This window comes from Sparus aurata, chromosome 1, assembly GCF_900880675.1.
Source record: "Sparus aurata chromosome 1, fSpaAur1.1, whole genome shotgun sequence".
Lineage (NCBI taxonomy): Eukaryota > Metazoa > Chordata > Actinopteri > Spariformes > Sparidae > Sparus > Sparus aurata.
The window spans coordinates 5,393,523-5,415,765 of record NC_044187.1 but is presented as its reverse complement, the minus strand read 5'-3'; the positions used below and the strand labels follow the sequence as shown (position 1 = coordinate 5,415,765).

At 43.0% G+C, this 22,243-nt stretch overlaps 1 protein-coding gene across 1 annotated transcript; it reads right to left on the bottom strand.

Moving 5' to 3' along the window:
* Positions 1–1,605: 1,605 nt before the first annotated feature.
* Positions 1,606–21,999, bottom strand: LOC115587174 (metal transporter CNNM1-like). The gene is made up of 10 exons (XM_030426839.1): positions 20,287–21,999; positions 10,742–10,885; positions 10,522–10,662; positions 10,040–10,209; positions 9,815–9,905; positions 8,487–8,632; positions 8,098–8,386; positions 6,595–6,699; positions 5,280–5,384; positions 1,606–4,260 (listed from the first exon to the last, which is right to left on the bottom strand). Exons 1-10 carry the CDS (start codon positions 21,722–21,724, stop codon positions 4,181–4,183), a joined length of 2,709 nt encoding a protein of 902 aa, XP_030282699.1. The 5' UTR covers positions 21,725–21,999; the 3' UTR covers positions 1,606–4,180.
* Positions 22,000–22,243: the final 244 nt, after the last annotated feature.

The window sequence follows — 22,243 nt, the reverse complement described above, 5'->3', positions numbered from 1 at the left end:
TCATAACATCCAGCAGCTGCAACCAGATCCACCGAGGGAGAGCCGGGGTCAGTGACAGAGAATTAACAGATCTCTTTATATAAACTAAAATGTAAATGCTGACTGAGGCATTAAAGGAACAGTTCACCCACACATGAAAGCTCAGTCATCATCCCCTCACTCACATGCTGATGAGAAGTCAAATGAAGTTTTGTAAGTCCACAAAACATTTCTGGAGCTTCACAGCAAAACAGCGTTGCAGCAGAGCCTTGTTTTAAATTGTAAAAAACAACAAAACAATTAAAAAAAATGGCGCAGTCAGCGCAATTCAAGTCTCCAGGACTGATTGAAAAAATGTAATTTACACCCTCGTGCAGCCACTGTAGATGGAGTGCGTACTAATGCTGTTATCTCAGTGGCTACAGTTTAAAAACAGGCGTAAATAACATTCCTTCACATAAATGCTTGATCTCTGGGCTCTTGACAAGCTGTATGGAGCTTTTTTTGTTGTGTTTTAACCTTTTAAATCAAGCCTCCAGCTACTTCTTCTGTTTCTGTTCTGTTTAAGACAATGCTGCAAGGCTTTGCGCTGCGCAGCTCCAGAAATGTCTTGTGGACAACGAAACTTCACCCGACTTCTAAAAAACCAAGACCAGTATCAGCTCCTCTTGGTGGTCATCTGAATGTTATGAATTTAGAAAGCCAAACATTTTTAATCTCAAGCCTCCAGAATTAGTTACAAAGTAACGCTGTAATAATGAGAAGGTGAATTATGATTTTTATGATTTTTCCAGTTAACAGCAACTGAGTTAAAATCCCCATTATGTTGATTTTAAACAAATCAAATCAATCTTTAAATCTGTGCAGTAAGAAACATCCCCCGTCCCTTGGAAAAAAACTGTTATCAGGGGAAAACATGGAAGAAACCTCAAGAGGAGCCACAGAGGAGGAATCCCAGAAATCTACAGACTCATTGTTCATGCTCTCTCCTCCACAATCTGCAGGGCTGTCCATGTTAATAACATACAGAGCTTTAAGTATTTTCAGTATTGCTGTTATACACAAAGTGAGCAGCAGCTGAGAGTTGCTGCAATAATAATAATTTAAAAAAGGAGTCAATCTCAGTAGAAACATGTAACGATATAACCTAAAGCGCATCGTTCTCTGCATTCAATCATGCTGGAAGATTCATTAGCTTCATCCAATAACCCTTAAATCTACATTCAGATCCATGCAGCCAAGAGGGGGAAGGGAATATATATATATATATATATATATATATATATATATATATATATATATATATACATATATATATATATATATATATATGTATATATACATATATATATATATATATATATATATATATATATATATATATATATATATATATACATATATATATATATATATATATGTATATATACATATATATATATATATATATATAGGATTCTGGAAACTTTTTTTCATTCTTCAATTCTGCCAACATTTGTGCTGCCAATGTCAAATAAAAAAACAAAAACAGACCCTACAGGTGAATATAAAATAAAAAAAAGAATAACAATAACTTCCACAGCTGAATAACTTACATTAAGACTGATATTATATGTTAATTTAATAATATGTAATGCTAATGATGTATTATCTAATTAAATATGCACTTATTTTGACACATTACCAGAACAGAAATCTGAACATTGGTTAAAGCCAGGTTCAAAATTCCTGTCTAATTTTCTTTTGTTTTATTAGAGTCAAAGGTTTTTTTACAGAGGAAAAATTTAAATATCTAATTTTATTACTCCATAATCACTCCCAACAGACATAAAAAAATAAAAGTCGCCATAGTTTTTTTCCTCTGTAAAAACCTTCTGAATATACACAGGAATAAATCTTTAACATCTGGTGTATGTAAGTGGAGATTTATGACTCATTAAAAATTTGTTGTGCAGCTCCAAAAGAAATATGAATATGGCAAAAATAAGTAAATTAATAGATGTCACCAGGAAACTTCCCTTCCCTGAAATTAAGACAACTACTGTTGGGATTTCAAGTATTCTGATAATTTATGTTTAAACAAACAAATCAGGGTTATTCATCATTTTTCAGGACCTGTTATTTGACAGAAAGACGGAGGAAGGACCCCCTGATAACTCTGACGCATTAAACTGGGCTAATGTTAGCCACGTTAGCTTCACCTTCTGCAGTTTGTCTGGTGGGCACTGAGGGGTTGTGATTGTCAGAGTCTAACTGGTTAACTAATATATTATGTCTCACGAAATTGTCCGTACACATGTGATAACCAAGCAAATAACTGGCACATGTGTTTCAATAAATAGCTGTGTAGAAGTGCCACTCAGCCGTAAGGTTAAGTCAGATTACTCACAACAACGGATTATAAAAAGTAAAACTTACAAAATGATAATTAAAAAAAAGTTGGCTATGAGGACCCTCCAAGAGACGCGGACCCCCTGTTGAAGACCCTGAATCTGATTCAATATGCACTAATTTGCATAAATTTTCCAGAACAGTGATCTGAACATAATTAGACCCCATGATGTGTGTTTTAGGGGGATTGTTTTAGCAGAAAATCCCCCAAATCTCCGAACTAACCTGTGCATGAAAACACAAATGTTTTAATCTGCAGTATCTCAGATATCGCAGATATATCCGGGAAAAACAAACCGCTGAAGCTGCTTTTGTCTACATGTTCTGTATGTTGTCTGGTTTGAAAATAACTCATGACACTGATAAATCTCGGTGGATATCATAAACTAGAGCTGTGTGGGTCCATAATAACATATGTAAAGAACAAAAGGGCGTAGAAGCAGCACGTCCTGTGTGTTGATGATCAGTCGCAGCAGCCAGAAGCTCAGTTCTGCTTCACCTCCGATAAGCAACAGCCAGAGCAGATGACATTCATTCATAATTGAAATGAATCTAATATAAGCGGCTCAGCTCGAGCGATGATTATTTAACGAGGTTCAGTGGTCACAAGTCGTGTGATGAATAAAAGTGGAGTGAAATGAAAGGCTGGCGCAAGATTTATAAAAATCTATATGCAGACGGGCATCTCCGTCTTTTATCCGCGTCTGAGCCTCAGTCTGAAAGTCCTCTACGGTCCAAATGAAAAAAAAAGAAAAGAAGAAACAAATCTAATGAAATATTTATGAGGCATAAAAATGCAATTCAAATCTCGGATGATGAAAAAACGAGAGCCCAGACGGGGAAAAAGAGGGAGTCGTTTGTTACGGTTACAGATTTTTCACCACAAAGCAGAAACAAGAAAAACTAAAGGAATTAAAATGTGTGACGATCAATCGTCGGATCGTCACTGAAAAACAACGTGGATGATCAATCAGCAGTCGTCTCAAACATCACATCCAGATGTGACTGCTGAACATCTGCTGCTGTAACAACCTCCACTCTTCTTCAGGTGGTGAAGACTTCCTGTCCACTAGATTTTGGGACCTGGCTGAAGCGATTAGCGTTAGTGAAATCTAACATTTCCCCCTTTTTCCACCAAGTTAGTTCTTCTTCTTCTTTCTGGGACGTCGTTTTAAGAAGCTGACACAGTCTGAACTTGGCCTGCTCGTTTGTGGATAAAAGAGTTAAAGAAACTGTTTCTACTCCGTGTTTTAGACTACAAATCTAATTATCAGGAAATGAGTATTAATCAAGCGACCTTTCCAAACAAAAGCCCAAACACAAAGCTTATGTCTGTTTCTGTGCAACTTTGGAGCAGTTTGTACAAAACAGCAACATCTTTGGTGTCTTCCATCCGTTTTCCTGTTTGGCTCCGTTAGAGAAGTGATCACATGAGGGAGGGTGCACCGTGTATAAAAACTAGTTTTACTACAAACCTTGTACATTCACAGTCATTCGTTTGTATACGAGCATCAGCATGAAAAACCAGTGAAGATGAGAAGCTACGGTTTAATGCATAATGTCAAAGCAGCACCCCTCCACCCCTGTACTCTCATAAAATGGTTTCTTCCATCCATGTGTTCAGGACATTCCAGATGACGGGTCCACACTATAATCTCCTACAGCGGGGGGGGTGTGCGGAGTGCGTCATCTTCAGATAAAACTCTGATAGCTGTAGTTCATCAACCACATCGTCTTTACAAACAGCTTAAAGAACCATCAGATGATGGAGAGTTCACACACACACACACACACACACACACACGCTCTGCTAGGTTTTCACCAGCGGCTGCTCTGAAATGTCCTCTGGTGTTTTCTCTCCTTCGCGGGATTTTTTCCTCTTCTTGTGGCCTGAGGAGACAAGATATGTTCTCGGTTAAGGCTGAACTCACATCTACAGTCAGGGTTGTAGCTCAGGTCGAGTTTATCAGATGTTATGTTTTTGTCAGATGAGGTAATAGTCTTTAAAATCGTTGACTTATCTGAGAAACATGGCAGAATTAGCTTACAACTCTGACCAATCAAAGCTTTCAGACGTGCAGTGATCACTGGTGTTTGGAAGCCAAGAACGGTCGTGCTTCGAAGTATTCTTTTAATGACGTTAATGAAGATTTCTTAAAATTACGAGAGAATTCATCACAGGAAAATGACTTCATGCACCGTTACGTAGCATTCTGGTCTGTGGGTTCGAGAACCCAGAATTAAACCCTGGCCGTCGCAGGTCTTTTCTGCACGGAGACACTTTTTTTTCCTCTTTTTTTTAGCTTTTGTTTTGTTGTGCTTTCTTGCTGGGTCTAGTTGTATCCTCAGTTGTGGTTTCTTGGTTTATAATCTGCTGCTAATCTGCTTTGCAAAGTGGTCACTGATGTAACTTGCAGAAAAAACACTGTTGTGGTCCTTTAAGAGGCAACGTGGAAGTGCCAAGTGGGCGAACCGGAGACAATAATGTATTTAAGTGGGAGGATTCTGGAGGGGAAGCTGAGTGTGTGTGTGTGTGTGTGTGTCGTGCACTTGTGTTTCCTATGGTGGTTGTTTGCATGTGAATGAACACTGAGGAGGAAAGAGAGAGAAAGGCATAGAAACGGTGGGTGAATGAGTGGTTTGCGAGTCTTTGTTCGAGTGTGGGTGGGAGGAATGTATTGCTGTCTTTGTGAGGACAGTGAGTTTTTAGTTTTTTAAACATCTCTGCATGTCTGAGTCATCACTACTTCAAAGCACAGGTAGATTAAGGTCTGGGTTCGGATATAGGTTGCAATGAAGCATTTAGTTGTGATGGGTACTGATGGGGGCTCGGGAGTAGGTACTGCGTGATGGTCCCCACAAGTGTAGAAAGACAAAGATCAGTGTGTGTGTGTGTGTGAGATACTGACTGAGTTTGAGCAGGAGTTTCTTGCCGAGTGTGTCCTCTGAGCCACTCAGCGAAAGGCTGCTGATGAAAGGAGACGTGTCCGTTTCTATGGGAACAGAGGCCATGTCTGAGAGAGAGAGGAGAGGGAGAGAGAGGGAGAGAGAGAGGGGAGAGAGAGAGAGAGAGAGAGAGAGAGAGAGGGAGGGAGAGAGAGAGAGAGAGGGAGAGAGAGAGAGGGAGAGAGAGAGGGGAGAGAGAGAGGGGAGAGAGAGAGAGAGAGAGAGAGAGAGAGAGGGAGGGAGAGAGAGAGAGAGAGGGAGAGAGAGAGAGAGAGAGTCATGACCCTGCCAATGATAAACAGCTTCAGTTGGAGGAGAGGTTAAAGTCCTGTATGACTCTCAGCTAACTTTGCAGACGTTCTGCTCGATGAAACACTGGGATGTGAAAGTTGAATCTCTTAAATCAGGAGGGTGCTGACGTTAGAGGTGTCTCTCCTTGTTCGGCTCCACATGGTGAATATCTCTGCTCATGCACAACCTTATTCTTTCCAGAATCCAGAACAAAAGACACAAAGAAGTGAGAAAACTTTTTACGGCACTACGCCACATGCCACCAACGATTTCAGTGAAAATAGATCATGTTACTCTAGTTCTCTAGTTTTCATGGCTAGATTAACTTGCTGCACCATCTGTACCAAGGATGTTATAACTGTGCCAGGGAACATTCATTTCTATGCAAGCTGCTCAGTAGTGCATGAAACCAAATGACTCGTCTGTCTTCTGCATAAAATTATTTAATCCTGCTGCTCTCTTTTGGACTTTTGGACTTTCACTGACGCTTCTTTCACAACGTTAGCTTAAAGGAAAGTCTTTTTGGGCCCCAGTGCATCACGTGACAATGTAATTACACTACAAAAACTGGCTTCACAGCCTGGAACTCTTCCTTGGTGCCTGAACTCGTACCTGTCCTTGGCTAGTTAGCTCAGTTAGCCGTGCAGCTAGCTGACTCTGTCTCGGCTGGGCTTGGAGCTGGGAGCACCGGGGGGGAGGTTTTACATAAATGGGCACCAGAAGGAGAACCAGGCGACGGAGACAAAGAGACTCAAAAGTAAGTTTGCAGACGAAGTGAAGATGAGAATAAGAAAGAGTTCATCCCAGATTGGTTGTTAGTCTAGGTTTGCAATCATAGTAAGCTCACGTGTACAGCTAAAAATGTGGGGACGCCAATGTCCAATTCTTACATACTGTTAAAACACTGGTAGAAATGATTAATAGTATCGTTGTGACCGGCTGTCTTGTCTAAAAGCAGCTGTTTACATATATATTTAGATGTTGTACCGGTGTGTGTGTCGGTCTCAGCTCGGTCCTCTCTGATGTACGGGATCTCGTCCATCCTCAGGAACACTGAATCACTGGGACTCTTCTGGCCGTCAGACTTGCTGCCTGCAGCACAAACAAACATAACTGAATTAATAACATATATATATTTATACAGAATATATGTCACATTTGTCCATTTACTACATGCAAACCTGTTTTTCAAAGCATGTCATGGTTGCCAAGTTGTCATAAATGTATAGCCAAGAAGAAATGGCCTGATAAAGACTAAAGTTTTAGTTTGTAAAAATAATTTCCCTGCTTTCATTTTTGCTAAACGTTGCTTAAATAAATATGACAGATTGGGATGTTTCTTTAATGAGACTGCTGTTATCTGATCGTTCATGATTGGTTTTCTTAATCAGCACAGACTAATTACCTTTCTTCAGATTAACATCATTTACACATTTGCAGTTGTTCTTCCTGAGATGCTTCATGCACTAAGCTAAATATTCTCATTCAAAACGGGTTTATTCTCATCAGGTTTGCCTCCATTGCCTTTAAAATAATAACGATTCTTTCTCAGCTCCAGTAGAATAAAGGTTTAATATTGTAGCAGCTATAAAAATGACTGCTGCACAATATCAAAGTCATAAAACCTCGATATGAAGTTACAGAAGTGCGATACGTTAAATAAATGTGAGCATCCCACTTTGGGATATCAAAACCAGATGTTTTAAGCAGACGTCTGGACATTTTGCAGCAACATAAGCAGGAGTTTTAAGCCAACACATGATCTTTTCCTGATCTAACCAAGTGGATTTATGCCTAAACATAACCAGACCAAACTTCAGCGTCCAGTTTTTTGTTTTCGGTCTCGTTTGTATTCAACCTGTCAGTCTGTTTATCTTTGCTCAGACTGTGTCTCTGTCATCAGGCTTTTAAAAGACCTCTTTGCAGCTGGAGCTGACTGAGGTTATTGAACCCAATTCATCCTGAATATTATACTCTAATGGATTCAGAAAACCTCATTTGAAGGAGCAGCCTTTGTTCGTCTGCCTCCGAGGGCACGAATCATCTTTTATTGACATCAGTCTGACTGTAAACCTGCTGCAGGATTGTCATTTCCTCTTTGACTCTCTGTTTGGGGTGTGACTCCATCAAATGTCTCTGGAGCGCAGGAGCAACACATTTACCAGAATAAATGTTAGTTTTTCTGCAGACCATCAATATTGTGGTTGCCATTCTTTTTCTAAGGTTACATTTTCAATTTTGTGTTGTGAAAATGCTGCGCTCGTGGTCTGGTTATTATATTTCAGCTTAAAAAAACGTCTTTAACGCCACAAACACGGCTGGAGATGTCTCCACGTTTTGTTTTAATGCCCCATTGTTTTTTTTAAACTTACAAATGTTGAACCGTGTCTTGAACAGTGGTCTCTAGCTTCGCAGCCTTCTCACCTCGCTGTATTCTCACCTTCATCCTCCAACATTTCATTCTGGCAACTGGGCCGTGAGGATACTTACGGACGATGCGGTTCTTCTCGTTCAGCAGCGAGGTGCTGTGTGTGACGCTGGACTGCTGTCCTCGTGTTCGGGCAGAGCCGGGCCGGCTGGGCTCTCTGGGTGGGGGCATGAGGGTGGTGGTGGTGGTGGTGTTGTGTGGCGGGGGCATTAAGGTGGCCCCGTGCTCTGTTGCCGGAGGATCCGGGGTCAGCTGGTTGCCCTCTGACAAACGGGCGTCGGCGTCGGGCGTCTGAGGAGAGCTGTCCATCCGGGTGGCTGTCACAGCGTTCTGGTAGTGGCTCCGCGTGATCTGACACACAGAGCATCAAAATATCATACTGAGAAGATTTCTCTCAAAATAAAAGTACCTTTGAAATCCAGCTTGAGCTCACGTGAGATTCAGGTGTTACCTTGATGATCTGTAGGTGTGTGAGCTGTCGGACAGAGTAGTCTGGTAGGTAGACGTTCCCACCTCCGTTCAGTTGGCCCATGCTCCCTCCGTAGAGCATCGACTCAGAGCGGTCCAAGCCGCTGCTGCGAGACGGAGACCTGTGGACTGCAGAGGACACTTTAAATATTTAATGAAACACTTTCACAGGCACAGACAGGAACTGGTGCTGTCAATCAGTCACTGTCACATCAATAGTGAGCTCAGGGACGCTACCTCACTTCACCCTGCTTAATATGCTGACGGTCATTCGTCTTAGTCGCTTTACTCGATTGCTGCTTTCAGCCGTTTGGCAGTTAAATGACTTGAAAGTGTTTCAGAGCAATTTGACTGAAGAGTTTGTTTTCTTCCAATCACTCGTTAAGTGCACATCCACAAACAAACACTCCTTCAGATTTTGTATTTTTTGCAGGACAACAGACAGAATAAAATGTTGACAGGTAACAGCATTTTTGTAACAATACGTCAGACATATTGTATCCAGATTACACGTAAATGATCTGACTCTCACGACGGAAGGGAATGGTGGTGGCAAGACAGGATTCCAAGCCAGAGACCGCTGTTCAAGACTGCATTTCAACATTTTAAAGTGTGAAACTACGGGATATTTTTGACAAAAACACAGATTGACATTTCCAAAATCCTAATTTGCATCTATAAACATAACATTTCAGACTTAAAACTGAACTTAATGTGAATAATCAACTGGGGAAGTTTCATAGCGATATCTCAAAGTTAAATTTGACTTTGTTCAGTGTTATTTTAACTACAAACATTGCCAGTTTATTTTAGTGATGCAGCTGCTCGGGGACTGGACCGCCTTCATCGTACCGGGAGATTTAAATTGAAATATAAACACGTTTAAAGCTGTTCTGTTTTTTTATGGAGGGGAATGGTGTAGCCAGAGACCGCTGTTCAAGACTGCGTTTCAACATTTTAAAGTGTGAAACTACGGGATATTTTTGACGAAAACACAGATTGACATTTTCAAAATCAACAGATTAAAGGATTTGTAAGAAAAATTATTCAAAGCCCATCAAAACCTCAGGATGACAGCTGACCCGTCATACAATCCCAAAGCGTTGTTATGTCAGAAATGAGACTCTAAAATCTACTTTTCTTACAAAAACCACCTTTAATTGATAATTAAGAGAAGTCCAGCCCTGTAGTTTGGTTAAAACAAGGATTAATTGGGGAGGAAGGAGGTTTGGTTTGTGGGCTACGGAGAGGTACGTCACAGAACGTCCTCATATAAATACAAACACAAGGTACAAATGTGTGTATTTGTACCTGTTGGCATGATGGCCGGTACCCCAAAGTAAGAAAAGGCTCCATTCTCAAACTTCAGCGCCTCTTTACCAAACTCCACCTCGACTCGACCCTGAAGAATCAGACGAGAGAAACACAGTAACATCATGTGAAAATATCAGTTGAAATATTTACCAAGGACACATCCGTGTATCATCAGTTACTTCAGATAAATCCTAAAAGTGTCTAAAAGATGAAGGCGGGTACCTGCAGCACCAGGATGAAGTAATCCACCGGTTTGTTGCGCTGGAACAGGAAGTGCTGCTGCGCTCGCTTGTTCTTATCATCAAACTTGAGTTCCTGAACCACGCTGGGGTGTTTGATGAGCCGCAGCAAGATCTTCTCTGAGATATGAGCTGGTTTGAAGGGCTCCACCTCTGATGGAGGACACAGACGGTCACAGTTACCGAGGCAAACAAAATAAAAGCTAGATGTCGAACAATCAGCAGGACATAAGAAGCCTGAACTTTTTTCTCAGGTCTTGAAGGACGTGAACTTAACCACTGCGAGATTTCCGTCATCATTTAATCCTAAACCTGGACATTAATTCTGAACCAAAGACCCCCATGAAGAATTGAGGCCAAGGAAAATATTCCCAGTTTGGAAGATTTTCCTCGTCTTGTCTCTGTTGTTTGTTCCCTAAAGACAAAGATACGACAGCACAGACACACGAGCTGATTGGTCGTTACCTGTGGAGAGGAAGCGGTGCGTCGCCAGGAGAAGCTGAGGAGAAATCTTCACTTTCATCTCGTTCTCCGACAGTTTGAAGATGGAGAAGTCCTGCTGCTTCCGCTCGTGGTGAGAAACGCGACGCTTCGAGCGATTATCAGCTGCAGGGACAGACACACATGATGAGAAACAAACACTCTGTACCACAACTCGAACCTGTGAGTGTTTTTTCACGCGTACTGTAGAGGTCCGTCTCGTCCAGGATCTCTGACTTGATGATCTCCTCGATGACGTCCTCCAGGGTGACGATGCCCATCACCTCGTAGAACGGGTCGCCCTCGCCCTCGTTGTTCACGCGCTGCACGATGGCGAGGTGAGACTTCCCTGGAGGAGAGAGTGAACCAGTGTCACTTTGAACCGAGCTCAGCAGAAGGTGCGAACAGTAGCATGAAACATGACGCGTAAATGAGCGGATATGATTATTGACCATCAATAAGAACATTGGCAACTTCAATATCGGTAAAGAAAGAGTAGCTCCTACATGCACCAAACTTTATTTCAATCATTCACTCTTTGTTTCTGTTAAAGGGATATTCCGGTGTAAATTTAATCCATGGTCTAAATCACCGTGAAACTGTGTTAGACTCCCTCTCGAGAGATCAAATTAGCAGACCGCTAATTTACGGAGTTTTATCAACCTCAGAAACGACCGCACGACAACAATACACTGCAGTAAATGGATCCAAATATAAACCGCCACCAAAAAGCCACAAATAATGCTCAGAACAGCACCAAACTTCAGCAACAGTACAAATAGGGTCTCAGCACATAGTCCGGGGCATCTAACCTCCGCTAGCTTAGCTGGATTTCTACTGAAAAGCTGACTAAATTTACCACTCTTCTGCAGCAGCTTCCTGTTGACGGGAAGTCCCGACGAGTCGATTACCGAGTGCAGTAGAGTTCCGCGGCTCATGGATGAAAATGTGTGATTATGACTCCATGGAAAAGCAATCAAAGTTCATATGTGTCTTACCTGCCAGTTTATAACAGTTATTATCGAGAGCGGACAGGGAAAAGAACGGAATTGAGCATTTCTAACCGCACTCGGTAATCGTCGCGTCGGGACTTCCCCGACCCAGAAGCTGATGGAGGAGAGTTGAAGTCTGTTTTTAGCTTCACAATAGAAATCCACAGTTTCACGGTGATTAGGACCATGGATTAAACTTACACCGGAATATCCCTTTAATGGAGTGATTCAAAGAGAGATATTCAAAACTCTACAAAAACTTTTTATAACAAAAAAACGACACAAGAATGAAGTTTGGCTTCAATCCAACTTCAGATTTTTGCTCTGAATACTGTTTAGGATGCAAATCAGTGCGTTTAAATTAGACAAGGCCTCATTTGCATCTATAAACAAAACATTTCAGACTTTAAACTGAACTTAATGTGAATAATCAACTGTGGAAGTTTCACAGTGATATCTCAAAGTTAAATTTGACTTTGTTCAGTGTTATTATAACTACAAATATTGCCAATTTATTTTAGTGATGCAGCTGCTCGGGGACTGGACCTCCTTCATCGTACCGGGAGATTTAAATTGAAATATAAACACGTTTAAAGCTGTTTTGTTTTCTCATCCAGGTTTCTGGGAAGGAAGAGGAGGCAGTTTAATAATTTTAACATCGAGGTATCCACACAAATATAACCAGTCCTCTTAAAAGAGCACTATGTAGTTTATCCAAAGACATTTTTAATCAGAAGAGAAGAATCTTCATTGACTGATTCTTTTTCTGTCTAAACAAACTAAATCAAGAATCTCTCTTTGTTTTTCATGACTGAATAAACCGAATAAACAAACTGACCTTAAAGGACAACATAATGTATACTGGTTATATGTGGCGGACCCTGCCGCCTTGTTTCTAGCTTCAAACAGTGTTCTGGGACATTATTTTCCTCTGAGAACAGCTCGTTTATTCACTAATTGCACTTAAACGTTTGTTTTATTACCTCGTTATTATAGTAAATATTAAAATTCAGAGTTTAAATTTCTTCTTGCCCCTTAAATTGCTTTTTCACAAATAATTGGAAAATGCTTGATCACATTAATTAAAACCAAGAAACTTGATTGGATGGTCGGCAAAACTGACAAATCTTCAGTTTTTTTGAGGTGTTTCTATTTTTACTGCCAGCGAGCCGAATGTAGTGATTTCCTCAGCAGCGTCACAACATCAATAAATCAAAAACTGCAGCAGCTGTAGAACACTTTTTTTTTAAAGGTACAGATGCCTCATGAATAAGTTACACTATACAACAGCTGTAATTGTTAAAATAAGATGTTAGACTTTATATTTAGAGTTTGGATTAGCGTCTATGACTCACGCAGAGTGGGAGTGCAGCTCTGCGGGCTGATGTCGAGCTGAACGGAGTGGGTGTAACAGCAGGGAGGACGCAACACGAAACACACAATCCATCACACACACTCGGTCCGCAGCGCTTCTGCTGTGTTTACCTCCAGGATGATGAGTGGGTGTGTTTTTAGAGGAGGTAGAAAATCTTGTGGCGCTTCCAAAAGATAAATGGGATAATTAATAATCTGTTCAAACACTGCTGGATGAAAAAACTTGTTCAGGGGGAGAAACAGAAAACAGAGCAGCCTTTACTCAGACTTATTTAATTTACGGTGGGGGGGCTGTAAACGAAAAAAAGACAAAAAAAAGAAAAGAGGGATGGCTTCTCTTACTGGCTAACGAGACACTGCACTGCATCACTCGCTCCAGCGTTACATAATCCACAACTTTCCCGTCAGCAGAACATGTGCACAGAGACACTCGTGCACTCCCTGCACACGTATATAACACAAAAAAACAGAGTGAATCGTTGTTTGTGGCTCCTCCTCAACAGTCTGGCTCCAAATCAACTTCCTCACTGAGATTCTTTCTCTGCTTCGACACTCCCTGCCTGCCAAATACTACCGCTCACACACACAGACTCACACAGACTCACACAAATGCACACAATTCTGGCAGAGCTTGCTTTCAGCTAAATAGGTCAGCCTTTACATACAGAACAGACTGGAAAGTGGGAGAGAGGACGGCGTTTTCCAGCCGATGTGCTGAACGTTGGTTCTGTCTGAATTCTGCAGATTTAAGAACAAAATCAGTTTTTTTGTTGTTCTTCTTTGATTTCCTTGATTTTGCCCTCAGCTGCCGCAAAAGTTGTACAAATATCAAGTTTTTTAGACTGTAAGAAAATCATGTGAATTGGATGATAAATCATCTTACACACTGTCAGAAAAAACAGCAGAGAAAATAATATCTCGTATAAAATCACACATTTTCTATGGTTAAAATACTGTTTTTGCGTTTAAGAATCAATCCTTCTGTTATTGTTAATGGTCACTAAGTTCATCTTATTTTCATAAATAAAGTAATTACAGTTTTAAACTGAAACATAAGAGTTCCATCTATTAAATAGCTGTAAAAACAGATTTTTCATGTTATTTTAAATTAGATACTTAAACTCACAGCCTGTTTTTGTAATTTCGGGGATATTTTCCTGTATCTAAAAAATACAGGAACAATCTGTAAATTAACAGGAAAATAACTGTGAAATTATAAGTTGTTTTTAAAAAAATTAAAATGAGAGTATCTAACATTTTCTGTGGACACACGGGGCAAAAAGAAATCTGATTTTAGATGATAAAGAGACAGAAGGGATGACGCGAGTTAAAGGTTACGAGCTCGAGCCGTGTTTTCAACTGTTTATCTAACGGATGATTTTCTGCATAATCCAGATAATCCGTCCACTGGAGACTCTATCCTCTGTTTTTATTCAAAGTCAGGATGTCTAGACATTGTTTCTTGCTGTTGTCTCTCCTGTGGTTCGCCGTACATCCACCTTTTAATGTAACTCGATAGGTAACAAAAGCCCTTTCACGGGCTCAAGCGGTACCGAGGGATACCTTCCATTCTCAGCTTAATGGACTTAATTACAGAGATAATGTAATGTGGTGCACCGTGTTCACATCTGACATGTCTTTATTCGTCTTTCCAGGCTGGAAGACTGTAATTAGAAGAGAAAAATCATATCAAACCAGATTTATTCAACAGTTGTCCTTCAGTTTGGAAGACGCACTTTGTCATATGTCTTAGAAGGGAAAGCACGGGTGTAATTAACACGATTAATTACGACCCAGATCCACTTAAGTGTCCCAGTAGCCTGGCTGTGAGTTTGCATCCACAGCCCGAGGGCCCAAGAACCGGCACACAAAGCTGGTGTGATTAATTATCTACACCTGTGATTTTCCTGCTGTGAACACGACGGTGCAGAAGCAGAACGGAGAAAATGATCATGTAATAAAGACAATCTAATAGTAGAAGATAATAAAACTCGACGGAATGGATGAAAGTCACAAGAAGATTAAAAGGAAAGTGAACTTCTCCTTCTAAACAGCCTGATCGCTCTTTGAAAAATGCTTTATATGACTGTGGACGACTACATATAACACTTTATCACACCACATCCACTCGTGTTTGCAGGGTACGAGCTGATCAGCAGATCTGTGTAATAAATAACATTAACACAGGGAACAGATGGCAGGCAGACAAACTGGAAAAATGGCACACTGAATATTTTATAGTCGGCCTCCTGGGAGACTGTAACTGTGACGGGGAAGAGAAAATAAAGAGCTGTGGGCTCGACATCGATCTCTGTCGATAAAGAGCAGGTTAAATAAATCAATTCTTCTTTACAACAGCTCTCCGTTAATTATGGGTCGGATCCAAAACCTTTACAGGTACATTTTCCATCCAATTTTATAACATAACGTCAATGTAAAGAGTCGTATCTAATGCAGTAAATGTATATAAAACTGTGTTTGTTTAATCAACACATAAACGGTAAAGGGGAACTTCTCTTCTTCTAATGGGATTTTCTTTTTTTAAACTTGAATTCATACTGCCAACAAATCGGGGTTAGCATTTCACCCGAGAGTGTCTGCTAACTGCTGCTAACTGTATTCCTTTTTATACATCTATGACTGTAGCTACCGTTAGCTCAGTTAGCCGTGCAGCTAGCCAGACAACGAGGGGGAGTGTTGGAGCTTTGGACCGCGGGGAGAAAGAGGTTTTCAGGGCCCGGCGTTAGCTGGTTAGCATGCTAACGTCAGTAGAAATCTCATCAACAACATACATAAAAAATTAATTAATTTAAGCTGATTTTTTAATGTTTATAAACCCAAGAATACTTACGTACTTTTGTCTGTATTAAGCACAATCGGTACCACCTAACGCTGCGGTAAGTTTGGTAAGTTTGGACCCTGACATGAAAACTTTTTCCTGCTTTTCCTCTTTGGAAATGTTCTTGAGTTAGTCGTGAGAGGCTAAGAGAGACGCTTGAGGTCTCACCTCACCACAGATTATAACTGTGATTAAAGCACTCTGAGACTGGATGCTGTTCTTATAGTATATTCTGGCTCGACGTTGAAAGACAAACTGTGGTTTGAGCTTCCTGGCAGAGCGACGCAGACTCTGGTCCAGGATTTTGCGTATGATGCTCTCCGTTCAGCCTCCCATCTGTCTAAACAACATCCCCCTGGCACTGGAGAGGTTCTCCGTACCACTACACAACTGCTGCCGCTGTGCGCAGCGGGGAAGGTGTTACTTGGCCGGCTTCATTTGTGGCAGACAGACCGTTTTGCATTCAAGCCAAAGAAATTCTCTGTAGTCTCGGCAGATCGGCGGGCTCTCTGCTACACCTCTGCAGTGTCTTTAAACGCAGTCAGATCAGTGTTTCTCAACTCTTGGCAGACAAATATATGATTTTATCTCTGATGCAACTCTTTTGGCAGCATCTACTGCAGCTCTTCCTACAAGCATGGATTTGTTTTTAAATATGTGTGACATAAACAGCGGCCATTGTTTCAACATCATTTCAGACACCAATAATAATGCCACCAATCTGTCAATAATCACAAATTTAAAGTCCAGTTTCCATCATTATGATTGACTGTCATCACTTTGTAAGACACTCCATCAGTCCTGGCAGCTGAAGGAAGGTGACTGATTGGACGGTGAAAGGTGATGTATAAAAAAGTGTGTTGTTCTAAGCTAGGTTACTTTATTAGCCTGTTTCTAGGAATGTCAGTCCAGTCAAAGAGGTGCGTCCACAGTCACAGGTACACAGGTTTGGGCAAGTGTCGTTTAAAAGTAGCCAGAAGTCAAACTTTAAAAGTAAAGATATCGCGTAAAAAATATCACTTTGAAGAGCTGAATTTCTTTGAGACGTTTCAAATAGACTTTGTTCTGAAAATTTCAAGTGGTCGCAGAGAAATAATAAATCAAGAAGCATCTAAAATCATTTTATAATCGCATCTTTATCCGTCTGAACTGATATTAAAGGGACAGTGTGTAACGATTTAAGTAATTTATTAACTCAAATCAACGTCTTCATTCATAAGTAAGTCCTCATTGGTGTACAATTACCTCTGCCAACAATCTGACTTATCCTCCTGAGCGAAGAATTACCTATCTGAATATACACAGCACGGGCAAGCTCTATGGAGGCCGCCATGTCTTTCCGGTTTTAAAAAACTATGGACTGCCAAGAGGGACACAAAGCACTACGTGGTACTACGTAGTAAGGCTAACTGCGTTTTCGCTCAGAGCTAGCTTGACTGCGGAACTGAGAGGGAACCTCTAGTTTTATAGCCTTAATAACTAACTACATCTTTACCTCATTACTTGAATCACTAGAAATACTCGACGCTGTTGGGAAAGAGTCCATATTTTGAAAATGAATTTCTTGTCCGTAAGGGCCACCGTAGCTTCTGGAACGTCTCCAACGTCTTCAGAACGGGAGGGGTGAGCAAAGGAGTGTTGCAATGTAGAACCTCACAGCTAGATGGCGCTAAATACTTGATATATTACACACTGTCCCTTTAAATCAAATCGCAAAGTGGCGAGAGAGTCCAACACCTACTTTGCAGATCTTTATCTTGCAGAGAATTACGATGTTTGAGACGGCGTTTCGACATCTGTGAGTGTAAAACACTGGATATTATTAACAGGAGGTAGAGAGGTTATTCCAGAACTTCCAAAATATCTTATCCCAGCTCCAACCCGGTGGTTCTGAACCTAAACCCGGTGGTTCTGAGCCTAACCCGGTGGTTCTGAGCCTAAACCCGGTGGTTCTGAGCCTAAACCTTACAAGGCCATAAGCACCGAGCTGTCACAACACCAACACAAAGAGTGGTAACGCTTCAACATATCTGCGGTTTGCAGAAATGTACACACATGGCCGTTATTGTTTCTGGTGATCTGGTTGATTTCTACAGTAGAAGAAGAAAACAGCACCAGTGTTTGAACACAGTGTTTTTTTTTTGCTCGGTGTTGCAGTCTCCACTGCTGCAAGGCTCTCATTGAGATGAACGAGAGAACCTGTGTTTTTCTGCCGCAGTGCCTGAAACTGTTGTTACAGAGAGAGAGAGGGAGAGAGGGAGAGGAGGAGAGAGACGAAGGGAAAAAAATACCTAGTTTATAATCCTCCGGTCTGTAGATTATCTCCTCCGGATCCCTCTGTTCACAGTGACACGCCTGTGTTCATCCTACAGCTCTGATGACATCCAAACCAAACGCTCCACAAACACAAACACATGTTCATCCTGAGATCACACAGGACGACTGGATCCTGCTTATATTTAATATTTCTGTGTATTCTATATGTTTACCCTGCTTCTGAAACGTTTGCAGACTAGAAATTCTTCTGAAGTCATTTTGATGCTTTTTTAAAAAAAATATGTAACGAGGTCGAGCTAAACGCACGCATCACCTTAAAACATGTGACACCAGAGTTTAACTCAGTGCTCATACGATGAGCACAGATGTGAATAATTCAGCTGTCACTTGTTTCCAGTAAACAGACGCAGCCCGGGTCAAGGTGTCCTTCTCTGTTTACTTCCTGTCCTCGCCACAAACCCCTGCAGAAAACGCTGACTATGCAGAGTCCCCGAGCTCGCAGCGAGGCAGCGATGAAGAGCGGCGCCTGTGATTGGCCGCCGAGCACCCCACCCATCAGACACTCTACAATAAAGCAGGAGTACCAGCTGACTCCATACGAGGGGGGGGGGGACAGTTCTGCTGCAGCAGCGCCGCAAACTGGGGCCTGACTGTGGTTCTGATGCAGGGAGGGGCTGTGCAGACTGCAAACTCTGCCTCAGCTCAGAGACACACTCTCAACACCGAGCTGTTAGCTGAAGAACGACCTGACAGGAGCAGATAGAGGTTAAAGAAAGGTGCGCGGTGGAAGCCTGGACGTCCACAGACTCACAAACCAGCAACTGTTATGTCACATCCTTCTGTGTTCTGTGGTTTCTGTGAGGCTGGAGACAAAAACACGATGACCTTCTGAACATGTTATCATCCCAAACCGAGCAAAACACACATAACAATTAAGAGAAGTGTTCAGACTGTGAGTGTTTTTGTCTCTCGGTGAAAAACAGCAATCTCACTGCGACCACATGGAAGTTGTTTTGAATTTCTTCTTCAAAATCCAGTCATCCTCTCCTCCCTCCATGTTGATATAAAGTCAGGTGAAGTTTCTTAGTCCACAAAACATTTCTGGAGCATCACAGTGAAACAGCGTGGCAGTGTTCTGCTAAACACCTGAACATAAACCGGCTCCATGCAGCTCGTCTGGCATAATCCAAGTGTCGCCCCGAGATCCAACACTGATTTAAAAAGAGGTTATTCACACCCTCGATGTGCGGTCAAGCTTGTGGACCCGCTCCAGACGAGGTGTGCACTGATTAAGCTTAATAAAGGGGCGTAAATAAAGTCTTTCCAAATAAATGTAGGTTTGTGAGCTTCTGGACGAGCTGTTTGGAGCCTGTTTATGTTTTTTTAAATCAAGTCTCCAGCGGCTTCAGTTGACAAGAGGTCAAGCAGATGACTCCTGACATCCTCCCCTTTATATTTCACCTGAAGCTTCTGATTCCTGAGCAGACGACGAGCCGCTGTCAGCCGCTCCTCATGAAAGCTGACAAACAACTCAGATCTCTGGAGTTTCTAAACTAAACTAAACGCTCAGCCTTCCTGTTGTGTGACTTCTTACACATTTTAAAAATGATGACACGAATGTGACCCGACTGCTGAGCACCGGATGAAAAGAGATCGGGGTTGAACACATCAGTCAGCATCAGGCGCCCTCATCTAAAGGTTACCATGGTAACTGAAGACCCACTTGATGCCAGGCTGGAGGTGGGCGCTCGCTGCTGCAGCTGTGAGAAGCTTTGACACGCCAGTCACGAGCGTGAGACGGGATTAACGTCAGGATCGAGACGTTTTGTGTTACATGCTGCACGTCCACAACACCAGCACTGAGTGCAGCATAATGTAAATGTTAACGTACTTTTACTTTTGATACTTCAGTACTTTCATCGCCAGAAAATTACTTTACCCATGAACACGTCATATCAGATACTTTCCCTCATTTCTTACCTCTTTGTTTCTTCCATTCATCTTTCCTAAACATCTTTTCCTTTCCTTTCAACCCCCCATCAGTTTCCTCACATCTTTACCTGCCTCCTTGTTTCCTCCTTTCCTTCCTTTTCTCCTCCTCTCCTTAAAATACTTATTCTTTCTTTTTGTACCAACTTTTTTTTATACCTCCCTGCTTCCTTCTTCCCTCTCACATTTTATTTCCTTTCCTTTCCCTCTCTCTTTCCTTCCTTCCTCCTCTCTCCTCCCTGTTTCTTGCCCCACAGCCACAGAAGTTTGTCTTCTCACCTTTCTTGAACTCCTCCAGCATGGCGTCCAGCTTGGTGTCGTTGAAGACGCAGTGCAGCGGGTGTTTGTAGAACTGGGTGATGGTCTTCAGCGGGGTGCAGTCGTCCGGGTCCACGAACGCGAGGTCCTTGACGAACAGGATGTCCACGATGTTGGAGCGCTCGTTCTCAAACACCGGGATCCTCGTGTAGCCGCTCTGCATCATGTCCGACATGGTGTTGAAGTCCAGCACCACGTCCGAGGCCAGCATGAAGCAGTCGGTCAGCGGCGTCAGGACGTCCTCCACCGTCTTGGTGCGCAGCTCCAGCGCGCCCTGGATGATGTTGAGCTCCTCTTTGACCAGGTCGTGGTACGGGTCCGTGACGCGCAGCATCTCCAGGAGTTTCTCTCGGGTGTAGAAGTTGGAGATCTCCTGGTTGAGGATGAGGTCCAGCAGCTTGCTGATGGGGTAGGAGACCGGGAAGGAGAGCACCATCAGCAGCCGCGTCACCCAGATGGTTTTGGAGGCGATGGCCAGACCGTGACGCGACGCCACCGAGTGTGGAAGGATCTCCCCGATGAAGAAGATCCCGAAGGCGCAGATGACGGTGGAGAGCCAGGTCATGCCCAGGATCTGGCACATCCACACGGCGAGCGAGGCGTTGATGATCGCGGTGCCCAGCAGCAAAGTGCACAGGACGTAGTTACCGTGCCGACGCACGGACTCGATTTTACGCGCGTAGTTCTGCTCCTTGTCGGTGCCGCTGTTCTGGAGGACCTGCAGCTCCACCGGGTCCAGCGCCAGCAGGCTCAGGTTGAGCCCGCTGAACAGAGCTGACAGCCCGAGCAGCAGAACCGACACCAACACCTGCAGCCAGAGCTCCGGGACGGCCGAGCGCTCCGCCACGGCCACCCAGAAGTCCCTGGTCCGGTAGTGTTCCCATTTGGACCCGTCGAAGGCGCACATGGAGTAGTATTTGATCTTCTCCCCCCGCCGCAGGTCTTTGGCCAGCAGCTCCACCAGCACCGAGTTCTGACTGGAGGCTGACTTGAAAGAACCCAAAACCTCGATGTCGGACGTCCTGGCGTTCTTGTCCATGCACATGTTCCTCTTCGGGTGAACTTGTCCCTCTCTCCCGGGAGTCGGCTCCTCGATGAAGGCGATCCAGGGCGCGGCGTTGTTGGCGCGAGTCCCCGCGGTGCGGTTGAGCCTCTGCGGGGAGGTGGAGTAATACACCCGCAGCATGAAGCGGGTCCCCTCGGTGGCTTTCAGCACCCCGTCCGCCACGGACAGCTCCGCCCCGGTCTCCTCCGGCCGAAAGCCGAGCAAGCCGAGCGCCGGGGCGGGGAGCAGAGAGGCGGCCAGGACGAGCAGCAGCAGGCGGGACGCAGAGAGCGGAGCCCCGCGGGACGGCAGGGCTCCGCTTCGGAACCGCGCGGCCGCATCCTCCGCAGCCATGATGCGGTGTGAGCTGCTCGTTCAGTCCAGGACTCCCGGGTCACGTGGTGCTGCGTGGTTCCGGTCCATGTGTGAGAAGGAGGGACCCGCAGCTCTCCGCACACGGCGGTGATTCTGATGTTCGGCTGCTGAGATGCGCGCTCCACCGAGCCGTGACGTAACTTTCTATTAATAGCCTCGAGCTCATAGCGTGACAGATGACTACTGGTGAAAGTACTAAAGTAATCCCGGACGTTACTCTTTGTTTAGTAGTGGATTCCTTCAGTTCTGTGATGATGTGCACCTTGTATGGAGGATTCAACCTGCAGACTCCGGACACGTGGGCTGGTTATTAAATGATCTAAAATACATTTCAAAATAAAAGGAGCCAATAGTTATTTATACAAATGTGTCATAAATAGATGTTTTTGCTTTAATTCGCCTCTGTATTCATTAACATTTGTATTAGTTCAACTATTTATTTAACATTTGATTAATTGATTTTATTTTGTATTTTTATTTCTTTACTTATTTCCTGTT

What these genes read in the sequence shown, in the direction of transcription:
- LOC115587174 (XM_030426839.1), bottom strand. Translation starts at nt 21,724, where the DNA reads ATGGCTGCGGAGGATGCGGCCGCGCGGTTCCGAAGCGGAGCCCTGCCG. An exon ending in CACACCTACAGATCATCAAG is followed by an intron (nt 8,387 to 8,486) that starts GTAACACCTGAA and finishes TCTGTGTGTCAG; the next exon opens with ATCACGCGGAGCCACTACCA. An exon ending in CGAGAAGAACCGCATCGTCC is followed by an intron (nt 6,700 to 8,097) that starts GTAAGTATCCTC and finishes TTTGTGCTGCAG; the next exon opens with GCAGCAAGTCTGACGGCCAG.